Source organism: Pyrgilauda ruficollis, unplaced genomic scaffold (genome assembly GCF_017590135.1).
Source record: "Pyrgilauda ruficollis isolate IOZ18807 unplaced genomic scaffold, ASM1759013v1 scaffold18, whole genome shotgun sequence".
NCBI lineage: Eukaryota > Metazoa > Chordata > Aves > Passeriformes > Passeridae > Pyrgilauda > Pyrgilauda ruficollis.
The window spans coordinates 8,532,994-8,556,746 of record NW_024516984.1 but is presented as its reverse complement, the minus strand read 5'-3'; the positions used below and the strand labels follow the sequence as shown (position 1 = coordinate 8,556,746).

The 23,753-nt window shown below is 38.4% G+C and overlaps 1 protein-coding gene across 3 annotated transcripts in view; it reads right to left on the bottom strand.

The window, feature by feature from the left end:
• Nucleotides 1-8,480: 8,480 nt before the first annotated feature.
• Nucleotides 8,481-23,753, bottom strand: part of STAU2 (staufen double-stranded RNA binding protein 2) — a 169,815-nt gene continuing 154,542 nt past the window's right edge. For all 3 annotated transcript variants that reach the window (XM_041464546.1, XM_041464547.1, XM_041464548.1), the window contains 2 exons: nucleotides 10,434-10,522; nucleotides 8,481-9,592 (listed from right to left, as the gene is read on the bottom strand). In XM_041464546.1, the coding sequence (XP_041320480.1) occupies nucleotides 9,499-9,592; nucleotides 10,434-10,522 (183 nt within the window). In that variant the 3' untranslated portion in view covers nucleotides 8,481-9,498. The remainder of the gene's footprint in view (nucleotides 9,593-10,433; nucleotides 10,523-23,753) is intronic.

Below are 23,753 nucleotides of genomic sequence, written 5' to 3'. Positions count from 1 at the left end.
AGGTTGGAGACTCTCTGAGTGTCTGGTCAGCATCTCTTCTTGTGCATCCCTCCTTACCTCTGCAGTCTTCTTCCTCATGTAACAGGCTCTGTCTCTCTCTCTGCTCAAAGCCAGGCTTCTTCCTCTCATTGAGGAAGAAATGAGCAGCTCATTTCTTCCGTGTGGCCTGTAAAGCTGAGCCTTTCCTTCTCAGCAACAGGATCACAAATAACATAAAGCATTAAAAATGCCCTGGCCCCTTGACACCTTCGTTATAACTAAAGCAACAGCGTGATCTTGTTGCTGGAATGCTTGCCCTCCCTTCCCTCATCACCCATCATCACTTCATGGTTTTACTACAGCCTAATCCTGCAAACACTTCCTACCCAGCAGAGCACTTACCAGCACCGAAGTAGCCCACTGACATGGGTGGATTATTCCAGGTAGTACGTCCTAGGAAAGCTAAAGAAGTGTTTTTTCCACTGGGCCGTTCGGTTTGCAAGCTCCTGGGGGATATTTCCTTCTGTCTATAAAGAGGCCTGCACACGCACGGCGCTGTATAAATAATTAATAATAACAGAACTCACACTGAACTAGCACGTATGGGAATTTGTACCCCCGGCTTTCCTGGCTGCTAGAAGGAAAATCACAGAATTATGGAGTTTACAGAAAGCCTCCTGATAGCATATCTGGGTTTGTGGTGCTCCCCGCACTTTGAGAAAGTGTTATCTCTTCCTCTGCACCAGAGGAAACATTGAAGGACTTTCACCTGGCAAGAAATGCGCAGGAAACATATTTTAAGTTAATCCAAAATCTGATTAATATCTCCCAAAGGTAAATTAAAGCTCTTATCACCCTGTCTAACCTTTAATTGCACAACACAGGAGGTCTGGGTTTTATCAAACTATTGACTCTTTTTGTTTTAAGATTTCTTTGGCTTTCAGCAATGTTGCACAAATTATTCCTTGGTGAAGAACTTAAGCAATAAAATAAGCTGCTAATTTTATTTCCAATGGACTCACCCTTTTTGTTCTTAAATTTTGCTGAACTTTTTTCTCTCTGCAAAATGATGGAATGAATTTGAATAGATCCTAATTATCAAGCAAAAATAAAAGATTAAACAAGGAAAAGCAAATATAGAAGTAAAAACAGAGCTGAGATGCCACAGAAGTTTGAAGCTCTACAGGATGTAACAACACAACTTCTAGATTAAGGAGAAAAGCAAAATACTCCCTTTATTAATATGATTAAGAAGGAAATCAAACTGAAGTTCTTTGTTGGAACATAGTCTCCTCCTGACTGAATCCATGGAAATGAGCCTTTCTGTAAAGGCTCCATGTCATGGTCATACATTTCTCAGGATTACATCGTCTGTTGCTCAGAGAGAAGTTTATCACTCAAGTGCAGTAGTCATGAAGGAAGGTAGTTTCCTCTTCAGGAAGAAGACATTTCCTTGTGGGGAGCGTGATACACCTACCTCACATTCAGCTGCTCTGCTTTCCACATGCTTTTGCAAACCCGACTGAACTGTAAAGAACTGCACAGGGTAAGATCACTATGAATTTTTGTTCCATTGACAATGTCTCTTAATAGCAGGCAGAATATAACTTTATACCTCCAAAGAATGCTTTGGCCACCAAAACATGGAAGTCACTGGGCTATGTTTTATCTCCACAGAAAACATTCCATTTTTTACAGAATTATTTAATATTCAGTGGTTCAGAAAGTACAAAAGTGAACACGAGCCTCATCATCAGCTGATACTGATATTTCACTATTATAAGGAAATGACTTGGAACACTAGACTTTTTCTATCCTAGCTGGTAAGTACTCTAAGCACCAGATAATAGGAATCATATTCCTGTCTCACTAATTTCGTAAATGTTGAATAGATCTGTTCAAAGTGAGGAGGATAAGTTGGAGAGGTGTATGACGCCCTGTTTCAGCAGAGACCACAGCCTGGTGGACCAGGCTGTAGCAAGAAAGCATCTTGCTTTCTCTGAAGCAAGATGCAGAGGAAGAAATTAGTCTCCAGTCTTAGCTACTGAGTAAAAAGGAGATTTTTGTTGGCAAGAGCTCCTCTTTCACCAGTATGTTGTATCTTGCTCAAAGCAGTAAAAATCCCTGAGCATCTGCTGGGTATGGTATCCTCTCCTTGGGAGGAAGGGAGCATCAGAGTCCAAAAGTGACTGGAGAAGAATATAGTTCATGTGGCTACAATCAAAGTGCTTCAGAACATTCCCAGAAATGGAGATTTACATGGGCAATCCTCTGCTTTGAGAAGTATTCTGTCTGTGCACTTTAAGATGTTTTGTGTTAGATCTGGGAAACACAGAGATTTTTCTATATTTAGTTTGTCACCAAGATAGGTGACCTAGTTTGGCACTTAAACATTTGTGTATTTAGATTATAGGCACTCCTGTTTTCAGTTTGGCAGACAGATCATTTGTGTACATATATTCACATGTACATATATTCACATGTGCATAGACACAAATGTGTGTAGTTTGAATCCATTCGCACACACAGAAACACACAAGTGTATACATAACGTTTAAGTAAAGTGGTTTATATAATGATTATATATGTGTGTGTGTGTATATATATATATATATAAATAAAAAAAGTTTGGGTCCATTTTAAAAAGCCAGTACTGTCCCTTTTCATAGATCTTGCAAAACCGCCACTTTGTCTTAATTCTTCAGTTGAAAAAAATATGAAGGACTTCTGTTTGTAGAAAAAAAGGGGTTTTTGGTTAACCAAAATTTAAAAGAAAATAGCAAAAAAAAAAAAAAATCCTGAAAGCTATTAAGTCTCTAATTTCTCACAAACTCTTGTTCACAAAAAAGGTTTTCACAATATTTTTGAAATATGTGTGGAAACTTTTTCTTCAGCTGTTGTGCAAACACAGCAGTTAGGAGTACAACTGATGCTAAGTAAAGAGACAGAAATCCTTAAGGCACAGAAGCCTTACACTTGCCCTTTGGGTGCCTGCAAAATCTGCTGCAAAATTTTGCACATAAGGTTGTGAAGGTCTTGACAGTGTCCTTCCTCCTTAACAAGCAGCTTACTTTTGTAAGTATTCACAACAGTCTGGTAGATCTGTTGGTATTTCAAAAGCAGTTTCCAAATGACTCCAAAGGTGATATTCAAGATAATTGTGATCAGTTGGGATCACATTTTTAGAAGACATCAGAAAAACCTCATCCTTTCTGGTATATTTTTACTAAGTCAGTGCTATTAACATTCTGGCCCTGGGTTGTTTTGTCTATGAGTTAGAAGAAACATTGAAATAGTAGCAACATATTTCTCAGTGCTGTGTTGATCATATGCAACAAGTATTTCACAATAATAAGAGCATTTATGTTGAAGTGAGCTGCATAAATTGACTGCCCAGCCTTGGGCTGGGTGACTTTTCTTTTGCAAGGAACTATTGCATTTCTGTGCTCATGTAATTGTTAAATCCTACCATGTATTGTACATGGGAGCTGTAGTCTCTTCTTGCCAGATATTTAACTACAGTATTTCTAGTGCATCTTGTAAACAGTTCCCAATTTTACAGCTTCTTAGTGGGGTTGAACTTTCATTCACATGGTTATAGTTGCTGTGTTGCACTGGATGGGAACTTCTTAACAAGAAAAAATTCTGCACCTTTTTTACTTTATATTTTGTCTCCTTATAGGAGGAAGTCAAGTTTAGTTTGCAATAAATTGTCATTTTATAAAAATAGAAGGCAATAAAGTTCAGCTGAAGCAATTGGGTTACCACAGGCAGATGTCACATTTCGTTTTTTTTTCACCCTATCCTATTTAAACATGTCTGCTTTGTTTTGAACCACATGTGAAGATCTCCTATCTTTAAACTTAAATAAATTTTAAAAATTCTAATCTATTTCCAGCCAGTTCAAATACAGTTATATTGGGTTGGGGTGGGGGGTGAAAACAGACCATTTTAAAATAGGGAATTAGATAACATTGACTTTACTATTATTGTCCTTGAATATTTTTACAATTACCAGTGGTTTAGAAAAAGGAAATTTATGCTGCACATATAATTACAAACAAAAGTACGTAAGCATATTTAAATTATCTATTTTAATGCACATATATTTTAAATAATTGTAGTGAGGAGCATAAACTGTTTTATCCAGGGTAATTTTCTTCTCATTTATTGAGTGTTGTTGGATAAAACTTCATAGGTATTCAGGCTGTCCTACGTTCTGGCTATCACAAATAAAGGAAAATTTGGGCCTTAAATAAGTTATATTTTTATGTTAGCAACCACTTTGTTTAGTTTTCCTTCTTCTCATAAATCAGTTATTGAGGTCTACTTAATTAAGAACAGATTAGAAACATTTTCATTGTTGTTTTTTAAATTTCCTTTGTACTGAAGTGCTATGGAGTTAAAACACCAAGCACAAAAGTGCACAGCCAACCATGACTAACTGCATAAAGCAAATAACAAGCTGTACGATCAAAAACAAAAGTCAGCGCTGCTCATGTGGAATAACAGAAATCATACCACCAAAACACTTCATACATGTCTCATCCACTGGTGTACACACTTACTCAGCTCGTATCACACCTCAGGAATGCAGTTCCAAACAGAAGGACCTGCAGCAGAGGTCAATACCTGGAGGGAAGCAGCATTTCCCTGTGCCTCATCTTGACAGTCGCTCACACCTTCGGCGTGGGGACCATCGGCCATGAGGAGGGAAAGGCAGAGCAAGCTGTTACTCAGGACATGCTTCTGTCCTTGCAGCTCTTCTGGAGGTGTCCCTGGGGAGCTATGCCTTGAACACTATACACCTTGAAATATACACCTTGAACACTATTGCCCAGGGCAGGTAACTTGCCATGTTTAAGCTGGAAGGCTGATGGAAGATAGCCATTATCCATTCTCACTTGTCACAGAACCATGTCCCCACAAGGCACACAAAACCATCATTCCATATTGTATTCAGGGCTCTGACAGAGCCCCTGTCTTTATTATCATTAAAAATCACCTCCCACCCTCTCCTCAGTTTTCTCAGGAGTTGCAAAGGCCATTCTTATCTGAGCAAAAAAATAATAAATACCTGTGTTTATAGGATGCAACTAAAAGTGGGGCATGCTGGATTTGACTGGGAGAGGATAAAAGATTAGCAAGCATATTTTTTTTACTTAGTGTTTCAAAACAAACAAACAAAAACCCAGCCCTCTGCCTATTAACTGGAAAACAAATCCAACTTCAAATTTTTGCTCAACTCTCACTGCAAGAAATGGGAAACCTTCTGCTGTTTCATGGGGAATTAGAGAGGGCCAGAAAGATGAGAGCAATAACAAGCAACCACCCACCAATAAAATGCATGTAGTAAAGCACTGTCAGAGAGATCAAGGGCTTTGCATACACTTTAGGAAGGATTAGATTTCATTGTCACTTCAGGCCAAGGAGGAGGAGATTCCATATTCCTGCAGTCATTCATCCCAGCTACTCCCCTACTCCTAAGGTTCCTCTCTACTCTCATCCAAAGACCCCTTAAAAATGCTGCTGATAAGTACTAAATATTTTAAATCCTATGACTATGACTTCCATCAGAGGAAATTAAATGCCAGCTTAATTATCTCTTCAATTCAATGAGGACTCTAGCTAAAGGGTAAATTCAGCTCCACTGTGAATGGAAGGGGAATGCTGGGAATGCTGGGCACAGAAATCTGCACCATTCTGCAGCACTGCAGCCCCGCTGGTGCTGTGTTTTGTATTTGTCAGGAGCAGCACATCTGTCCCTTTGGAGACCTGTGCAGTCTGGAGTGTCCCTGGAGAACAGGGCAGTGTTCCACTGAAGATGATAAGTCAGATACAAGATTATCCATGTGTATTCCCATCATTTGAGCCATATCAGATACCCCATTCTGTCAGTGATGATCCTTTTATTGTGCAGGTTCTTAGATTGCTGACCCCCAGAAGGTGTTGAAAATACTTTTGAGAGGACACCTAAGTGATCTGTTTTCTCTTTAGCATAATTCTTGCTGATTAATTAGTTCTATAGGCTCAAAACTGATGACAATTTGTGTTCTGAGTCCTCAAAATAAGTGTTGAGAACACTGTAGTCTGTTAGATAGGCAAACTGGCTATCCTAGGCTTTAATCCTTAGTCCTGCCTTATTCCTAAAGACCAGCTTGCACCTCAGATCCACTTCTGTAAAACATGGCATTTACTCATCTTTGATAGTGCTCTGAGACACAGGATGTGCTATGTCCTATGTGTGTGCATTGGGGAACTAAACTGTAATTGGTGCTTTGCAAACAGAAGTTGGACAAAATCAGTACCTTAAAGAACAAGTAATCTAAAAATTAAAATAAAATAAAAAATATCCTGCTGTCAGAAAAACAAACAACCTTTTTTGAATAATAGTAACATTCAAACATATTGATACTCTTTCAGTGTCCATCATTATTTACTTTTTAAACAAAACTAAATATAAAGTCTATTCAGTTCCACGTGTACTTATTTTAGAAAAAAAAAGAAAAAAGGAAAAAAAAAGAAAAAAAGATGAAGTTAGTCTAGAAAAAATATAGTAATTTTTAGTTTATCAGACTTAATTCTTAATTCCCAGCAGCTTTCAGATACTGACAGCTCAGGAACTAAGAGGAACAGCTGTGAACCAATCAGACTAAAGATTGGAGACAAGTCCAGTGGCTGCTGCAATATCACTGATGCAAGAATTTTGCTCAAGCTCTTGGGAGGTTACTAGTGATAACGCCAAACTAAAATGCATTTCTGTATATGTGTGTGAATACTGCAGGATATTCTTTGGGAAAATAAATGCTGCAGGTGGAACAGACTGAAATCTCTTCACTGACTCAGGAACCTTGGAATGCTTTAATGACCCCAAAATGACACTGTGGTGTTCAGGTGCAGTATCTTGATGAGCTCCATACAGAGGTCTTTGTGATGTTGTTGGTAGGTGTAGGGAGCAGGAACTCTTTCTTCAGATTATTCCAGAAAAAGTTCTGTCAACCTTCACTGGGGCCTCTGTGATGAAGCTTTTAACCTGTGGCTTGGGAGGTGCTTTGAAACAGCCATCTGTGCGCACTTGACTTAAGGCTGCAGACTTTCTAACTTGTGATTACAACAATCATTAGTCAGCCCTGCTTTTGGAAAATAGTTAGAACTTCTGCTACTATGTGATCCTCCTCCCCCAGTCTGCTCCATGTTTCTACAGTTTTGAGTAAAGGGAGTGAGCCCCCCAACTCAGTTACCTGCCTTGTTTTATGTCAGAATCAGAATCAGAATCAAGCATAGTTCTGACAAGCAAGAGAATCTGAAATAAGAGTTTCACAGAGATACTCTTTCTCTATTGTTGCCTTGATTGGAGAGGCTGAATGAGCTCTCTTGGGCCTAGACAGCTGGTTGCACACATTTGTTTGCAATTTGATCACTGAGAGTGAAGTGAGCACCACTTTGCTGCACTCCACATGCACTGGAGCAAGCCTGGTGCTGAATGCAGAGCTCACCTGCAACAAAGCAACTAATCTAAAATTTACTGGGATAGGGAACACACCACAGAGGTTCTGTTGATGCCAGGGAGACCATACTGCCAGTCTCCTTGTCACATTCTCCCCAGTAATCGCAGCATCTCACCCTTAGGAGAGAGGAACAGGTTTGCCTCTTCCTTTTGTTCTTGTTCTCCATGAGAGGGGACAGTAATGCCATTTGTATCCTGCACACTGGCAGGTACAGCTAAAGCACAGACTGAGGCTGTTGCTGAGCTCTCTGAGCTCTCTGATGAGCTGAAGGAGCAGAAGTTCTGCGCCAGCTGCCAATTAGGCAGGTAACATATCCCTGAGAAAGGCGGTGTGTGAGAGCTAATTATTTCTGTGTGCTGCTGCCTGAATAACTCGAGTCTGCCAGGTGCCAAACGCCCCTGGAAATCTGTGGGAACTGAAAGGCTCAGCTTGTTCCTGACTCTTTTATGGAGTCAGACCCTAGAAAACTTCAAACTTTTAGAACAAAGGCTCCTTATCTGCCAGGGTTGAGAGTGAATCATACCCATGAGAAACATGAAGTAGAAAAAAAGGCCAATCAAGCACTGGTTCTGGCAGAGCAAGATGTGTGTTCCCCTAAAAGCCCATCCCAGAGGTGAATCAATGCCACTGTACCTTGCACCATTTCCTCACATTGCTGTTCCCCTGCTTTTCTGTGTGAGTCACTGAGTTGTGATCTCTGGTGTTGGTGCTTCTACAATCTTGTGCAATGTTGTCATGGCTGTTATGCAGTTAAGCTTTATCTGTTGCGTTAAATGAAATAATCTGTATTTTGGATAGATAAATGACCTAAATACCAGCATGTCTGGTCTAACACAGTAAGTTTGCAGAAAGTGATGGCACGGGGACAGCTTGGTTGAAACCTGCCTCTAGCGTGGTAGCCAGTCATTTGTTAGTTTTTGATTGTTTTCTTTTCCTTTTTTTCTCTGAGTTGTCTAACTGTGAGTGATAAAGAAAGAGAAGACACTGTCATTGTACACATGAACTGATGTGGTTTTACTGCATTTGGCCACACACTTAAAAGAAATATGCTGGTACAGAGCAGCCACAGGTCTTATCTCTGCTGCCACTCCTTTCACAAAAGAATGATCTTTACATCAACAGTTTCCACCCTTGGCTTGATAATGTTGCAGTCCTCCCTTTTGCTCTTGGTCCGAATGCAGAGATTAAAAACACTCAGTTGATGCAAACGCTGGGTTGATACAACACACAGAATGGGTGTAGATGTGCTTCACACAACAGAGAGCAGAATTGAAGGGGAAAATGTTGCTTGGAGGCAAGACGCCTCTTTAATTGATTATGGCAAGGAAAATCAAATACCATATTTGCTTTTTCCTGGAGTATATCGAAAATGATCATAACTAACATCTGTTCATGTTAAGCAAATACTTGTCAAGATTTAAACTTCTGTTTGCATACAACTCTGAGTAGTGCATCTTAAAGTCATACATATTCATATAGAATGAAGAATGCATAATGTCTGCATAAAAAGATAAGCTGTATGACTATATATGAAGACAACAACTACAATTCTCACAGCACTGTCATTGGTTAATTTTAAAATATTCAAGCATTATTTAAAAAACAGTAAGCTGAACTTAAAACTACACTACAAAAAATTGTATAACTGAACCAATGCTGACTTCTTTTCCTCAATATTAATCAATTGTAAAGTTTCCCTTTTTTTTTTTTTTCTAACACTTTTTGTTAATTCATTGTTATTTTAACCTCCAGTAACACGATCAGACTTCTTCTGCCTCTGGGCAATTGAGTTATGCTCTGATCTCGAGTTCTAAGGGAAATGTTCAATTTTATTTTTTTCCACAGTTGAATAAACAGTACCATGTATACTATCTCTTGTGTTAGAATAGTGTTGTCTTCACATAAGACTCAAATAATGGTATTAGTCATTCATTTCCTTGTACACATACACCCTATTGCGTGTTGACAGGTTTATAAGGATGCAGTGGCAGCCGTGGGTGCTGGGAAGCTCCTAGACGACAGCCTTTGAATCCTTGCAGTCCTGAGCAATGGTGCCTGAGTTAGTCTGTTTATTGTCTGCTTTCTCTCCCAGATGCTTGACTTGTCTGAAAGATTAATACATTAACAAGAGTGGTAAGGTCCAGGGTTGCACATCTTTAAGACATGTTTATTACCAGATGGCACATGAGATTCAAAGGTCACTGTGGAAGGTAACATTTTAAAGTGAAACAACAATATTTATGTTCAAATACTATGCTGATGAGATCATATGGAAAAATGTTTCTGATTAAATTAGTTTATAAATAGCCCCAATATATCTACTGAAAATTCCAAATGCCACTTTTAGTCTTACTTCTTTTATTCTATTACTTCCTAATTTATTTAGTAACACAAGACTACTTTCTTACATAAGCAGACTAGCATCTGGAAAAAAAATCTTTACTGGATGGACAATCCCACTTTCTTAAATAATTGAAAATCCAGTGTGAAACCCTGCTCTATTATCTACTACTTAAAGCTAAATTCCATATCAGAGTTTTTTGGGACCTGAAAGAAATTTCAGCTTTTAAATTCTCTGAGGTAAAATTCAGCTTGCAGTCATAATGACTTATTGGCAGATAGATATGCTTATTTACAGGCAATATCATGTGCTACAACACATTTGGCAAAAATCATGTTATGCTACTTACACAGAATCCATACAATGGAAAGAAAATCCTTTTCTTTAGCATTTCCACAGGACTATCTCATAGCTAATTAGTAAACATTATCAGTAACACTAAACCTGAAATTGTGTTTATCCTCTCAAATTGTCACAAACTGTATGTAAATTCCAGAGGAAATAGTTTTGCATAGGTTTAAAAGGGCAATTAAGCTCTTAATTAACATTTCTTATCTACCACGCCACACAGGCATTAAAATGCAGAGGATTTAAATGGTACTTACTTTTCATGTGATCCATTCTCAACTTTCATAGCTCCTTCCACTGGATCCAGTCCTTGTTCTGAAAACTGTTTCAAGGCACTTAATGCTGCCTAAAAAAAAAAAATGAGTTGTCAAAACACCCAGTGGCACAATTATATTAGCACCAAATGAAGGAAGGTGTGTGTTTTGATATTCTAGATTCAATTAATTTCCTGTATATTGAAGCCATCCAGCCTACTAGAGCTAAGAGAGTGGGTGCATACCAGCTCCATGATAAAGAGCTGTGCTTGTGCATGGATTGGGGAGATCTCCTTCTTCCTGGGCATGTCAGTGACTCTCATTTGTGCCGATGCAAGCTTCATCACTTATAGAAAGAATAGGATATACTTTTAGGATTTTTGGCTTTCTGGCTGTAAAGTCTCTCCAGCTTCCCCGCATGCTTTCTTAGAGCCCACACTTTCCAGAGATACTATGGACAAACTCTTGAGTTGCAAATGGTTGCAGAAGGTGAGAGAAGTGGGAAGAGGGTCAGCAGGACACTACCAGTACTCCAAAGTCAGATCTGGAACAATGTTACAGCCTGATGTCGTATACACAGAGAGTGAAATGTGCTAATCAGGGGCAGACTATGTGGAGTGATTAGGGAGAATCAGGAATAGAAGAACAGTCAGTTTTTATCTAGCATTTTCCATTGCATTCTTCATTGACCAATTTCTGCCTCATCTGCTATGAAGATAGAGGATAGCCTCATCTGCTAGAAGAGACCCCCTCTTCTTCTCTTCCCTCTATCTGCTTTGGTTAAAAAAAATAATAATTCTTTTTTGTAATTGATTCAGAAAAGGTTGATTATGGAACACTCTGACATCACATGGCTGACTTTGAAGACAGAGCCAGCACAATAAAACAGCTGAGGTCAGTTCTACTGAGAAGGTGAAATGTAAAGCAGAACTGCAAAATGGATTTTTCTTTTTAATCACTTCCTCCTGAGATGCATTCAGAACTAATCACAGGGGGAAGAAAAGGTGACTTTTCACATTGTGCCCTAAGCTAACACCTCAAGGAGTGGAACTGACTGGAGGCCCTAAAGTGCTGTTCACAGTGAAGCAACAATTGTTGCTCTCTTCTTATTTGTTGGGACAGAAAGAATCTGTGACTCTATCTTCCTTTCCCTCAGAAGCCAGGACCCTGCCTGGAACGGGAGCTGCCATTGTAATGAAGTATTAGATTTGCCTTTGTACTAATTCTTTGCCTGGATTCTCTCAACAACTCCTTTGCTTGAAAGGTATGTTTATACAACTTAAATATTATTAGACAATGTGTATTTTGGTGAGATGGATAACAGCACAAAAATTGCCAGGCTGCCCCAAAGTAAAAGACCATGTGTCCCATATTTGTCTATAGTAATGACTAGCGGCTAAAGCCTCAGAAGGCTGTGCAAGGCACTCCCACCCATCACGCATGAAAGCAGAATCTTTCTAGTATGTGATATGTTACGGTTTGTGACCTAAAAAAAAAAAAAAAAACCACCAAAAATCTGAACATTTTATAAAGTTTCGGTAAACTTCAGACTATCACTGCTACCTACAATCCACTCCACCTTTATCATGTGTTCTGAGCCTCCTGTATGAGACCCCATTACTGCTTCTTTCACTTTTGCCACTCACTGAGCTCCCCAGAGAGAATTTTCTCTTTCCTCATTTCTTCTGGTTTTCTTGAGGTTTTGATATATTTCCATTCTTGTAAAATTCTTTCTCTAGTACCTCATAGTGTCCCTTCACAAGTTTCACATGTGCGTTCTCTCCTCCTATAAGATCTAACCACCATGTATCTTTCCATCCTTGATCTGGACTGCAGAGCAAAATCACTGCTCATCACAAATAATTCCTCCAGTGGCAATGAGGGTTTTTAACTACTCTCCTTGTAACTTTTCCATTCCAGTAACCCGACACATTTCTTCATCCCAATTTCTCTCTTCTCCTCTCCCTGAGGTCCTTTTCATCACAATGCAAGCACGACTCATCATGTGAGGAGGGGGAGTGAGTTGGTCTCCTATGCATCCTTGTACTTTAATTGGTCATGGGTTAGCAACTGTAAGAAAGAATCCAATGGGTAGGGACTGGCATCTGAGAATCTCCTGTCTTCTCACATCCATTTTTTCCTGATGCACATTAGCAAAACTATCAGAATCTCCTTCCTTCTTATGTATGGTAAACCAAAGCCCAATACCAGGTAGCACTGCAAGGAGGGAAGGAAGCTGAGACATCAGCTCCTCCCACACAGTTAAACTGCTACCTCACGTTTCTCAACCCACCTTGTTTACTTTTTCATACCCACTCTTAGCTTCCTGGTCTGATGTGTGAATTGTAAACTTATTGTGGAAGAACTTTGTGTTCAGGTTATTTGTTTGTACAATGACTTGGATGAAAATGCCCTGATCATAGTTTGTAAGCAGAGCCAAGTACAGTTTCATTCAAGATTAAATCACAGATTGGTCATATGATCTGCAGAACAGTCTGGTCTCAATTAGGGGTAACTGAAATCCCAAAATCATCAAGAGATTAATTAGGCCAACACAAACATACAAATTCTAGAATTGCTGAGTAGCTCTGTTACTTACTACTGTTTTACTCATATAACTGACTACTTGCAAGGCATCCTACATAAATTACAGAATTACAGAGCAGCTTTTAGGGTTGTTTTCCAGGAAAAATTATTTGAAACTTCCTGGATTAATATTAGCCACTACCTTAATAGAATCAGAACAAGAGAGCCCCTCTCCTCATCCAACAGCAAGGGAAGAAGTACTACCATATAAAATAATGAACACTTTGCCCATAAGCATGGCTCATTGGGTGTCAATGGGAACATACGGCTGCCAATAAAGTAAATATGGAACAATTAGAGAAAACACATAAAATGATAATGTGATTCAAGGTGTTCAATGATAAGTGTGTTTAATACCAACCCAATTTCCAAATCCTAATGCCTGCAACATGGTGCAGTCCCATTTCACCATCTCACCCTTCTTCAAGCCATGCCTTTCCCAAACTGAAATATGGCATAAAAGATAAAATCTCAGACCTATTGCATTTGTGAAACCAAATATCAGAGATGGCAATCGGCAGGGAAGCAGTCCTGTGCCTGTATCCTTGATCTGCCAGCTACTGGTATCAAGGTGTTTTTGTGAGCACTGTTGAAGTCTGCATTTTTCCAGCTCCTAAATGCTCTCCCACCCAGGATTCCAGCAGCTCCCAGGGCTAAGTTTTTCTTCCCCAGGTTCTCCCAACCTCCTACACCTCACAGTCCCTCTTTAACTTCCAGTTTCCTAATGTGTTCCAGGTTAATATGAGGTCTGATTTCTTCTTCATGGAACCATGTCTTACTCTCCATAAGCTACCTGTGGGGGTAGCCTAATTATTTATATGCAAACATTTGCAACAAGATTTGAGTTTTAGAGAAGTTTATTTCCTTTTTAAAAGATTCATTCATGGGATGTGGCTGAGGGGGAGTAGAGGAATGGTAGAGAGAGCCTTGCACTGTACCAACTACCCCAACCCCCCACTTTTCTTTCTCCCATAGTCTGCTTGTATTTGGAAGGATCAGCAAGCTAAGAGAAGCAGGTGAGTAAACAATACTTTGGGTCTTAATTGATGCCTTTAATGTTTCTTCTCTCCCCATCATGCCCCTAGACAGACATGAAGATGCTGGATTCAGGAAGGAAGCTGGTAGCTTAGAGGCTGTGACCTGAATAGTCAGCAGAGCGACACAGAGCTCAAGTAATCTGCAGTGAAGAAGAGTTACAAGCAGACACCAGGGTAATTTAATCCATGATTCAATTCTATTAGTCCCAATAGATTTACACCACTTGGCTTAAATATAACTTATGAATGGCAGATAACTTAGGTTAAATGAAAAGGAAAGAAAAGAATGGAACATTTCACAGTGAATCTGGTGAACAATTTCCTCTTTCAAAGGCTCAACACTTCCTTCCATTGATATTTTTCTTACAATAGAGCATCTGCACAGATACAGAGAAATTTTTCTCTCCCCAGAAGATTTTACAACTGTTTTGTGAGTGAAGCCCCATAGGTTACAGAACAGATGTCCTTACACATTTCTTGTATCACTTGTTTTCTGTGTAGCTACAACAGTGCCAAAAATACGATGCCAACAGGATGCACCGCGCTGCTAGCTGTTTGTCTTGGCTGCCATTTCCATTATTAGTATGTGTGTGTATCAGGATGGGGATGGATGTTTCCAGTCATTTTTTAGCTTTCCTCAAGTCAATTGGCAATTAGTAAATAGCACTGAAACTTGTAAGTATTCTTCCTGTTTCTCACTCTGGGGATTAAGTGTCTTATAATGACAATCTAGTAACATTAGATCATTCTCCAGCAAGAGCAGCAGACAAGCACTCCACTAGCCCATATGCATTTAAGATCACATCCTCACAATAAAATTTTCACCTTTGTTTTAACACAGTATGTGGTTTGTGTTTTTCCTCTTAAATCTATATTACATTTCAGCTTGTTCTGTGAAACTGAAAATTGTAAAAGTTTGTTGTTCTCTGTGGCTCTTCCAGTTGACTTTAGCAAGGAGGTCTGAGACAATCCTAATAAACACACTGCTTCATACTGTTCACTGGCAATGTGCCTCCTAACATCAATTTTGTAAGTACATGAAAAAACATATTGAGCTTGGCCTTAATCAATGTTTTCTGAAGACATAAAATTATGGGCAGAAACTGCAAAACTCTCTTGTCAGGGTCTAGAGAAGTTCATGAAGGACAAGATTTTATTGTATTTAGTAGCTGGGTCTTAGTTCTGGGCCGAGTTTGCCGAGTCAAATGATTCATTGTGGTCGTGTTTCTTGTAGTCACATGCCATATGCATCAGCAAGTCTCTGTTGCTCAAGTTTAGGCTTGAGAACATGTTTGCATACCAGGTTACCATCATAGACTCTAGCCCTGGATTTTAGTTTCTAGACAAAAGCCTAGACAACAGCAGAGCATGAACAAAACTGGTAGCATTTACAAACAAATCAATGTTTATTTGTTTTCTAAACCAAAAGTGTCCCCCTAATCAGTGAGTTTCTTTCCCTCTCCCTGACTACTGAGGCCTCAAAAGGCAATGTCAGCTGTGCAATAATATTGCAGCAAAACTTTCTGCATCAGTAATGAGATTCACTTCATGAATTTTTAATATATGGATTTTAATTTCACATTTAAAAGCTACTGAAAAAACCCCAACAATATTACAGCTATAGAGGTGAGTTTGAAGGCTCAGTGCCCCAAAACTGAGCAACTATTTAAATTTGTATGTATTCAAATTATTGTTCTTGGTCATTGCTTTTCATTTCTCCAGATGAAAAAATTTTTTACTAAGCTTCCACCTGGCTTTAACTTGCCCACACTCAATACTTCATGCACAGAGAAATGTACAAAGAGAAGATATATTTCTTTGTGTAAACTTAGATACATGAACACAAAGTAGCTAAAATTTGACTCCTTAACATACCTAATTAATTCTCTTGAATTTGTCAGGTTGGCTACATTCAAGCTAAACAAAAACTAAGTATTGCAAACAAATCCCTTTTTCCCACAGCTCCTGTTGTAAATGAATTTACTATACTGCAAGCAGTAACTCCTACTAGGAGTTTTCATTGCTTTCCTTTCAATGTGCTGTTCTCTTCAGTTGATTAGATTTCATGTGAACCAATGTTAAAATCTGTTTGAATATTAAGTTCAGAAAGGCTTTTCACAGCACACAGTGTAAACCTTAATTAAATGACATTAAGCTCTTTCCTCATATGGTTTATGATATGCATGAAAAACACAGGGTTATAATCTGATTAACTTGTGTAGTTTACATGGAAATAGCATTTCCCAAAACTGATTAATCTCTGCACAAAGGCATAGTCACCTGATAGGCACTACACTTAAGGCTACTGATTGCACCTGTCAAGAGAAGGAGCTTGGAGGATAGGAGGAGTCCACTGTTTTCAAACAAAGAATGATGATTCACAGATGTAGCTTAGAACAAGTCCCACGTTGTAGTTAATGCTGCCCCAAGGCAACTCATGCAGCCAGAATTTAAATGACACACAATCCATGTACAGCCTGACCTTGCCAGCTTTCTGGGGGTAATCCTAAAGTAAGGATTAACTGTTCTTGAACAATTTTTCCAACATATTAAACAGAACTTCTATCAACAGCATGCATGCCACCTTCTTCCACCTAGTTTTATTGGACACATGTACTCATTCCTCCATGCCTCTTAATATGCTGAGAAGTGCATGGAGTGAAAGACATTATTTAACGTGGAACTTTATTTCCATAGGTTTTTATCTTCAACCTAAAGTCATCTACTTCATCTACTGAAGAGACTGCTTAACAGTAGAGAGAGTCAATTTGGCATGGCCTATTTTCCATATGAACCACCACACCTGAAATCTGACTGCCATTCTTTCAACCATGCAATAATTCCAGGAGTAAGGAATGGTGAAGCATTCTCTTAAAGCCCAAGAAAGAGCTGCATAATCATCTGGGGTGAGACAGTTCTATTGTTTTAGTGGTGATAGAAAGTTTTCCAATCACAACGAGAGAAAAGCTGAAAAGCACCTATTTAAAAATTAGTAAAGGGTTATGCTTTTGTATGAAGAGGATTTAATAAATTATACTTAAAGTCAAACACATCTAAATTAACAGAATATAAGAGGTTAATCCAGCAAGGAGAGGTTAGTCTAGTTGCCAAGTTTAGGTTGTGTTCTTACTTGCAGGTAGGAATAAGAGAAGAAGGGGTTGCTAAAGGATCTGTATGGGACTCAGACTTTACAGGACTGTTCTTTAATCAGTGTCTTCTCAGACTCCTCCCATACACATATTCCCACTTGAAAGGGGCAATATACTCAAGTGTTACCAAGACATTTTCCTTCATGACAATTTATGCAGGAAACCAGTAAGTTGATGCTTGTTCATGAACATCTCAAAAGAGCTTTCAGGTTCAGTGCTAGTATCTACTGAGGTGTGTCTACATCCTCTAATGGCGAAGTGAGGTGTGAAAGTTGGGCCCCAGTACCAGCGCTTAAAATAAATCTTAAACAGTTAAAACAGAATTAAGAGTTAAGTAAGTCTTCTATCAGATATTTTCAGTATCTTTTCACTGTATCTGCTATAGATTTTGTCTAGAATTCTGGAAGTTCTTTTAAAGTAAATTTATTTCTAAATTCAAGACTCCAAATTTTTTCTTCAGTGGCTGAAATTCCAAGAACAAATACAGAAAGAATCATGAGTCATCACAACTTACTTATGAACATGAAAGAAAATATTTTAAAATTAAATTTCCAAGTGTTTGCACTGCTTATATACAACAGAATTTCACTAGGCAGCAATTAATCTTAAACTAATCTTGTTTCTAATTTTATATCCTTAGACAAAAGCTACTTAAACACTAACTTTCAGAAGGAGGTAGACATTTAAGTAATATAGGGGTTTTCAGTAATTAGAGACTTCCAAATGAGAGCCCTTAGATGGTCAATTATTGTATTGGTAGGTAGAAGTTTAAATTATGCAACTAAGACAACACTCAAGCATGATTGAGGAGCTGCAGACAAAAATTATGGGAGATTTTAAGAAAGACAGCTTCAAATGTAAAGCTGAAAACAGCAGAATGCATATCCTCAGGCAAAATCCTGCACCAGCATTGAAAAATGGCCATGAATCACTCTCTCATCACTGATGGCTGGAAAATATCCTTGTCAGCTGTGTCCTCAGAATGATCTGGTTTATTTATTTATTTATTTATAGGCATTTCTTCACATCACTGCAATAGAGTTGCAAGTCTGCTGCCATTGACCCTATATACATTGCAGAAGATTTTGACCTCTTGATTTTAAATAAGTTGACTGAGATTCCTAATTGTGTAAGAGTTTACAGTGACTTCTAAAATATGCTGTGTTAAACAATCCTCTTCCTTCATCTGACCTCCACAGCTTCATCCTGGTTTTGACATCACTGCCACTGTAGACCCACTGCATGGGTGTCAATACATAAATGACCGTGTTACTCCCCATGAGGGAATGGGCCCTGACCCACATAGTAATGTAGATTTAGCTAGAACTCTTTTAACAAAATTAATGAGCTATAAGCATTTATTCTGTTATTTAAATGGTTTTCTTAGGTAATTGCTTATACAGAACTGTCAAAAAACCAAAAGAGATTAAAATATTTTTATGAATTCCAAAATATCCACACCAAAATCAGCATAAAACAAGATTCAAGCTATCAAGTATTACTCAATACTTGCATCCACATGGTTAATCTCTTTCACTTAGTAAACTGAACTTGTAAAACACCTCACTAGTGTTTAGATACTTTTTGGTTCTCCTTGCCGATATTCTCTTCTTCATCAGAACAAAGTGTCCAGATGTGAAAAACTAAAGAACAGAGGTAGTTTAATTAATGCTCTTTTAAAAGAGAAGGAAATCAAAGCGAGAGAACATGAGCACAGAAAGGGCTGGCTCAAGGTCAGTCAATAAAAGTAAGAATCAGTTTTACTAGTTTACATGCATTTTGTCGTAGGCCAAGATGGAAAGAGGGAGATTCTGAATAAAGGTATTTAATGATAGAAAATTTTGAAGTCTGCACTGCAGCCATTTAATTCAAATGCCTCATTCCTTTCAGTATCACTCATCAGGCTATCATCTTCCCAACAATGCCAAACATTTTCTATAGAGGAGAAAAAGTCTCCCTTTTAGGAGAAGATGACTGGTGAGGGCCTCTCACAAATTTTTTTTTTTTGCTGAAATATTCTAAAGAGTACTTTTCCCCCCACAATGCTTAACAAAACCTATTTTTTTTTTCTTTAAACTTGACATATTTTTATGTCTAAAGACCATACACTTTGCTTTAGACATGGGAGCAATTTCCTAAATATCAGATTCCTTGGTTTTAGCAATTTTAGAATGAAAGAATGTTTGTTCTCTCATACTGAGTCCATTACCTTAAATTTTAAGCTCTTGTCAATCTAAACATGACTAGAAACTTCGATTTGAGGACAAAAGCAATAGATTACACAGTGCAAAGCACTGGCCATTGGTTTCTTCAAGGAGCAAATTGTAGCTGGAACAATGGGGGAGTTTAGGGCTGTAGATTCTTGCATTACAACATCTGTAATGAAGCCCACGTACTAAATTGTATCCTATCTCTGCTTCTGTGAAACTCTATTCCTGTGGCCGGCACACTGGCATTCACAGAAGGATACTTCCACCCTCAGAGCCCTAATGACCAATCCCCCTCTTCATTCTCCAAGTCTCATTTTACAAGTGTGCATGTATGTCCAACAAAGTACCAAATCTAGATTGACAGCTAAAAGCATTATATTTAGCATATATGGCATGTAATTAGAAATTTGAGTTTCCAAAAGGAAAAAGTTTTTGATTCTGATCTTAGAGTATTCTTTCACTGCATTAGCTGATATTTTTTCTCCTAATTGAGGATGATTTAAGTGCGAGCAGAGTCAGACCCAAGAGCAACAGGACAACTTCTCATCTGAAGTAGTTTGTACTATAATTTTGTCTTTGCTAACTGTTGATGGCTCATCCTCATCCCATTTTAACCTACAACCATCAGCTCCCTTAATGGAAGTGTCTATAAAGATCTTCTCTAAAATATGCTTTTCCAGCACACTTAATGTCTTTTAATGTCTTTCCAATTAAATCCAGATGTGAAAAGCTTAAGGAACAGTTCTCAGGACTGAAAAAGATGACATAAATCTTGCAGCTGACAGAGATCCCACTGAGCTCAGTTGGGGAAATTCACAGAGGACTTCTTGTGGGCCAGAAAAGCTGCTGGGTATAAAGACAGATGTGTATACTACTATTAAAAAAAATTTAAATAAAAACTGACTCCTACAATGAGGTATCCACAATTATCAGGGACATTACTAACTCAATCCCTCAATGTGCTGAGCACATCCTGTGTGATACAAATTTCCCTCCTCTTTTCGGGAAGTTTATCAGTGTTGCAGGGGGTCACATCTGTTTGGGAAAGAGCCCCACACCTTTAAGGATTGCACCTCTTAAACCACTGTAGGGGCTGATACTGGAAAAAACCGTCTGTCTTGCTCTCTTACTGCTATCAACAGGGAGGTAACATACTCTGCAAAACAATCCTGAATTTTGGTCCACTCTCCTTTATCTCTTCCATAATCAAGTTACCATATTAAATTGTGGTTTTATTACAGAAGACTCCCCAAATGTGATATTAATTATAAATTCTGACCAGTATGATGGGAAACTGGGCATTCTTAGTAGCTGACTACCATTGCTGTGAAAGTGTTGTTTGTGCAGCTGTCAATTTGGGGTTTGTTTTGCTGTAATCACTTGCACACCCTTAGGATTTTTTTATTTCACTTTATTTTAACAACAGTGCATCATCTTATTTTCCAAACACAAACTGTAAATGTAAGCTCAGATCAAGCCACATCTTTCAGAGCGACAGGAAATGTTAACACAGGCAGTTTGTATTAAAGAATGTCTAGAAAATTGCCCAATGCTAACAGCTTTCATACTTTCCTACCTTTCTGCTACTTACTTACTTTTGAAATTAGTAAGTTATCCAGACAGATCAATGATTTTTAAAGAGCAACAGCCTTGTGAGACATTTGAAAAGAGGAAGAATGTTCCAGGATAGAAGAAAACCCCATTTCTAACTGAAGCTTAAATTTGGGTCCATGTTCATTAGTGATGGGAACATTAGTAGTGACATTTTGGATAACATTACTTAATTTCTTTGCATTTTTCTAATGTCCATACAAAGGTTTTGACATGATTTGGTGTCATGAGTGAATGTACAGAAATATGAAACTAACTAGCTGAATTAAAGGACAATCTTGCATCCTCAACTACAAGAAGTGATCCAATATTGGGATCTGAACAGCAGTGCAAACCTAATGCTGAAAGCAGCAGGCTCCTAAACACACACACACACACACACACACACAAAAACTCTCTTGAAGACAAAATTCCTCTGGTTCACAGCTTGCTTTACTTTTCACAATGGCCAGCGCTTTTCAGACTATCACTCCTTCAGGGCTGAAGGCTGGATCTGACTCCCACCAAAATCACTGCTTCATGACCATCACCCAGGAGTCACGAGGAATGCCCTTCCCTTGGAATGAGCTGCTGCTGCCATGAAGATCCCACTCTTGGCTAGCTCAGGGAATGAGCTCAAATCTTTTGCACTTTGCTGCCAGGGACCACCAGGCCAGCTCTGATTTATAGCTTTTTCTTTACAGTTTTATGATACAAGAATGTTCACTTGTAATTACAACAGCATTTTGTTGGCTCCCTGCCTTCACTTGGGTATGCGCAACACCATATCCTTCATTCCAGCCTTTTTTATGTCAGGACCCCAAATTTGAGAAGAAGTACATCAGTATTACAAGGATGCTGCTCCTCAAAGAGGAGACTTGCACTTATCTTTCAGGGGGACACGTAAGCAGCTGGACCTGACATTCGACTAGGAGTCTAGTGGACAGCTGGTCAAAAATCTTCCTCAGAAAAATACTAACCTTTGAAAAAAACTTTGTAGGGGAATGTATGATTTCTGAGAAAACATTTTTAGGTCCAAGATAGACTCTTCAGTCAAAACATCGCAGACAAGTGCAAAATATAACCACTGCACTAATGACTGTTTGGTTGCCACATTCATATACTTGTTGATTTGTCTCTATGAGAAAAATTCCACAGATCTCTAGTTTATTTAAAAGTGAACGGAACTACTTGTACTCTTGATGTGTTTTGTGGGATAAAAAAATCTGTTTTATTCAAAAGAAGGTGACCCTGCCATTAAGCTGCTGTATCACCTTGAAGAAACAATTTAGCTCAATATTTTTCAGACATACACTTAGCTCCTGACTTTGAGATAATCAAGTGATACATTTCCATCACTTGTGGTTTAAACTTGATTTTGTCATTTTCAGTAGAGGCATAACCTCCTTCAGTGAAAGTTCCAGGTATTTTAGGTACCATTTAATAGTTAACTGTCAAGCAATTTCCAATTCTTTTAAACAAAGAATACTTCTGTGCTAGCTTAATTTATAGAGCCATATATGTCCCATTTTAAGTGGATGTGATTAAGAAGAAACACTAAGATTAGATTATTGTACTAAATGAGAAAAGTTTAAAGCCAATAAACTGTATCTAGGATTTTAGCTGGGAGATGAAATAAAAGGCACATTTGTTCCTGGTCACTGAATTTTTAACGTGGGTCTGTTGCTCCTGCTGTTAAGCTCCTATACATTCCTTACTAGCCCGTAGTGTCCAGCATTCCCAGCTCTCAGTGCTTGGAATTAGAGGTGAACTGCAAAATAAAACCAGGTTTTTTTGAGAGCTAGTGTATAGAAAGCATGAAATATTCTGACAGGAGGCAAGTGAAAAGGCTATTTTTTAAAAAGAGTCTTCTACAGATACTTAAAAATGTAGATTAGATGTATAAAAATTCCAACCTACCATTCAGGTCTGAGAATTCTGGCAGTATCTGAAAAATGGGAAGATGCTGCTGAATCTGGTGGATAAATGACAGCTGTACATTGTTTAGCTCCTTAGTAAAGAAAAGGAGAAGTTGAGCCTTATGTTCTGACTCAGATCTCTGTCTCAGGTGTGAGAATACTTTTCAAGTGCCCCAAAGTTAATATACAACAAGCAGAAAAGAAAAAACCCTGGGTTTCTAGTACAAAACCCCAAACCTACACTGTTTCTGTCCCTCCTGTGCCTTTTCAAGCTTATATTCTTCTTTTTTTTAAAAAGTAGGATATTTTGGCTTGGTTTTTGCAATACAGGAGCTCTAATATGACTTCATTACTTTTCCTTTTAAGTCAAAATCCTGTGAGGGTATTTGGGTATTTCCTTACGGTGAAATAAACTAATCTGCCTTCAGTGGCTCATCATTCTGCTGATCAAGTTAAATGACACCATTGCAGAAAAGACTCATAATACGTATTTTCCCCCTGCCTAGTCCAGTGCTGCTTTTTTACACACAAATTCAAGCATTCCTTAGCGAATGTGTCTTGAGGTGAAGGATTAGTCCACACTTAAAATCAGTAGCAGCTACCTTCCTGTGCATTTTTGAAGTGGTAGATGTACTTTTTATTGGATTATTTTCTATTTTCTACTGCTTACAGGTCTTCTTTTTAAAGGAAAGGCCAAATCTACCCTCAGATTCAGCTTCTGTTGCTGTTTGTGTGTTGATTTAAGTAGGAACTGGCCTTGTTCACTTTGATTTGCTTTAGTCATTAAGTCTTACTTCAGTCTGCTACTGTACAGGTAGAAAGATAAAAAGAA